The sequence below is a fragment of the Aptenodytes forsteri genome, unplaced genomic scaffold (assembly GCF_000699145.1).
Source record: "Aptenodytes forsteri isolate BGI_AS27 unplaced genomic scaffold, ASM69914v1 Scaffold23, whole genome shotgun sequence".
Lineage (NCBI taxonomy): Eukaryota > Metazoa > Chordata > Aves > Sphenisciformes > Spheniscidae > Aptenodytes > Aptenodytes forsteri.
The window spans coordinates 6,248,334-6,250,865 of record NW_008796043.1 but is presented as its reverse complement, the minus strand read 5'-3'; the positions used below and the strand labels follow the sequence as shown (position 1 = coordinate 6,250,865).

Here is a 2,532-nt window from a genome sequence, read left to right as displayed (position 1 = left end):
TGGACTAGATGACTTTTAGAGGTCCCTTCCAACCCAAACCATTCTGTGATTCTATGATTCACTGGTGACGTGTAAACTATAAATATCCCAGGGAGGTAGAGAAGCAGTGAAAGACATGCCCTACCTAGTCATGATTACTGGGCATTCTTTTATTATGGCCTAGGTAAGCCTTGTTCTTCCCAGACCTGGTATTAGCAAGGCCCTCTCTCTGCAGTTCTCACCTTGACTTTGCTCAGGTAACGCAAAGTACAGGGCTCTCTCTGTACACGTACACCCTATTTTTAGAGGACAGAGCAAAGCAGCATAAATAGGGAACTGAGCGTGGCCCAAACTGGGGAGCGAGGGGGGCACTAACTAGTAGACCAGAGGCCAAATCCAGCCCACAAAATGAGCCTGTCTAACCTGCTACGTTTAGCCTCAAAAGACAAAAGTCAGCAGAGAGAAGACAACAGCTGAATTGTCTCCACTGCACCAAGACAAATTCAAGCATTTTGGTCCATCAGATGCAATCTTACCTGGTTTGTAAGGAGGTGGCCCAAAACAGACATCAGATTTCCAGTGCTGAAAGGTTTGGTCCATCCAGGCCTACAGAGATCACTGACATGCCACCGTAATGGATGCGACAGAGATGGCGGGGTAGGTGATACAGCATTTCCACTTTGTAGAGCATGTGTTTATGTAAGCACGTCAAATGTGTATTTTGCAAACAAATGTATACTTTGCACTGTGCCAAAAATTCAGCCTGTATAGCTTTAAAAAAGAGTAAGAAAAGTCTACAGGTATCTACAAAGACTAATGTGAGCATGCGATGAGAATACTTTTGACTTTTTATTTTAGTGGAGTACCATTTTCATGCAAAATACTACAGTGGTATCTCTGTGTTTCTTGCGGTATTTCTTATTAAAAGCGGGAGACTCGGGCAACGATGGTATATCTTCCTACAGCAAAATACAGAGGCAGGTTTGAATTCTTGTTAAGCCACTTACAGTGAGGGATTAAGAATGAAGATACAAATTTCTGCCAATGTTGTTCATCACGACTAACTTGAATTACATATTAAGTAATTGCTATACAGCTTTGGAATAATTTTGAGTAATATGAAGGGAAGTTTCTGCTCTATCTAGATTTTTAACTATTTTTATTAGGAGATGTGAACGTGTCGCATATGGTTTTGTTTACGTGTCATTTTACAGAACATTTCTTCTTAATATAATTCAGTTCAAAGCTTGATCCATTCATGTAAGAGGTCATGGGATCAAGGCCTAATCAGGTAATATTTAAGACACTAATATAGAAGACTTATTTCTGAAAATTAAAAGCTGAATAAAAAGACACAGGAATATTAAGTCATTGTTAATGCCTTTTTGAATCAAAACCTACCAAAACCTGTCGTCTTAATCAGTGCTTGTACAGCTGTGCTAGAGTAATGATTTTCTTGGGGCAGCAGGACATTGCTTTGACATTCTGCTCATTTATAAAACTGATAAATTTAGCCAAAGAAGACTGAAGGGGGCATGGCAGCAATCTTCACATCCCAAAAGGCGCCTGCAAAGGGAAAGAAATAATCTCTTTCCACCAGGGCTAAGGGCAGAGAGGATAAGAACCACACTGGTACGGCATCACCAGACTAAGCCATCCTCATGTCTCCGTGGCACCCGCCTGTGTCATGCCTGCAGGCTGCGCGTAGCTGAGGCAGGCGTTACGACCTGGGTCCCTACCCTCTTCCAAACCGTCTGCCCTTTACCTGGGGACTCTCTGCGGCGATGAACACTGGAACAGATTGTCTTGGGAGATTGTAGCGTCTTACATCATTGCAAGTTGTTAAGGTCAAATTAGATGAACTTTAGCCGACAAAGCTGACTCTTGCATGCCGAGGAGCCGACGAGAGTGGCTTTTGCTGGGCCCGCCCTGGCAGCGTGGGCTTTGCTAGATGTCCAACAGGGAACTTTGAGCCGGCCGGGGGGTGCCGCAGGGGCTGTACAACCCCTTACCGCTCCTCCTGCCCTTGGAGCCAGCCAGCTTTGCTAGGCTGGTTGTCTGGTTATCGACAGCGGCTGTGACGGCACAGTAGTCTACGTCTGCAGGTACCTCCGACAGCTGGTGGTGAGCCAGGGCTGAGGAGGTTTCTAGGCATCGCTTCCTTCCTGTTGGGCAACTTGCTCGAGCAGACGTCAGACCGCGACTGTATTGTAGCAAAACACCATCCAGTTGCCCCTGCCCTGGAAACGGGGCACTTCAATCACAGTACTATTTTCCAGATAAACATTACCTATAAAATTGAGGTGTAACAGGTGTCAGATCAGATACGAAGTATTTAATTTTGTATTTACAGTGCGTTATGGGATCAGGATCAAATGAGTTTGTTCGCTTCTGTGTTTTTTTTTCCCCTTCCCATGGTTACTTCCTTAGATAAAAGCAAACGTCACCCATCTCATCTCACCCGATTTCTGTCAGCATAGCTCCCCGGCGGCCCGGCCGCTCCGCGGGCAGGCTGCCGTCGCCCTCGCACCCAGCGCTACCCATTCGCTCCCG

The 2,532-nt window shown here is 45.7% G+C and overlaps 1 protein-coding gene across 1 annotated transcript in view; it reads right to left on the bottom strand.

Moving 5' to 3' along the window:
• Positions 1–2,523, bottom strand: part of TMEM241 (transmembrane protein 241) — a 64,752-nt gene extending 62,229 nt beyond the window's left edge. The window contains exon 1 of the mRNA XM_009285677.2: positions 2,441–2,523. Within this exon, the coding sequence (XP_009283952.1) occupies positions 2,441–2,523 (83 nt within the window). The remainder of the gene's footprint in view (positions 1–2,440) is intronic.
• Between the last annotated feature and the right edge of the window lie 9 nt (positions 2,524–2,532).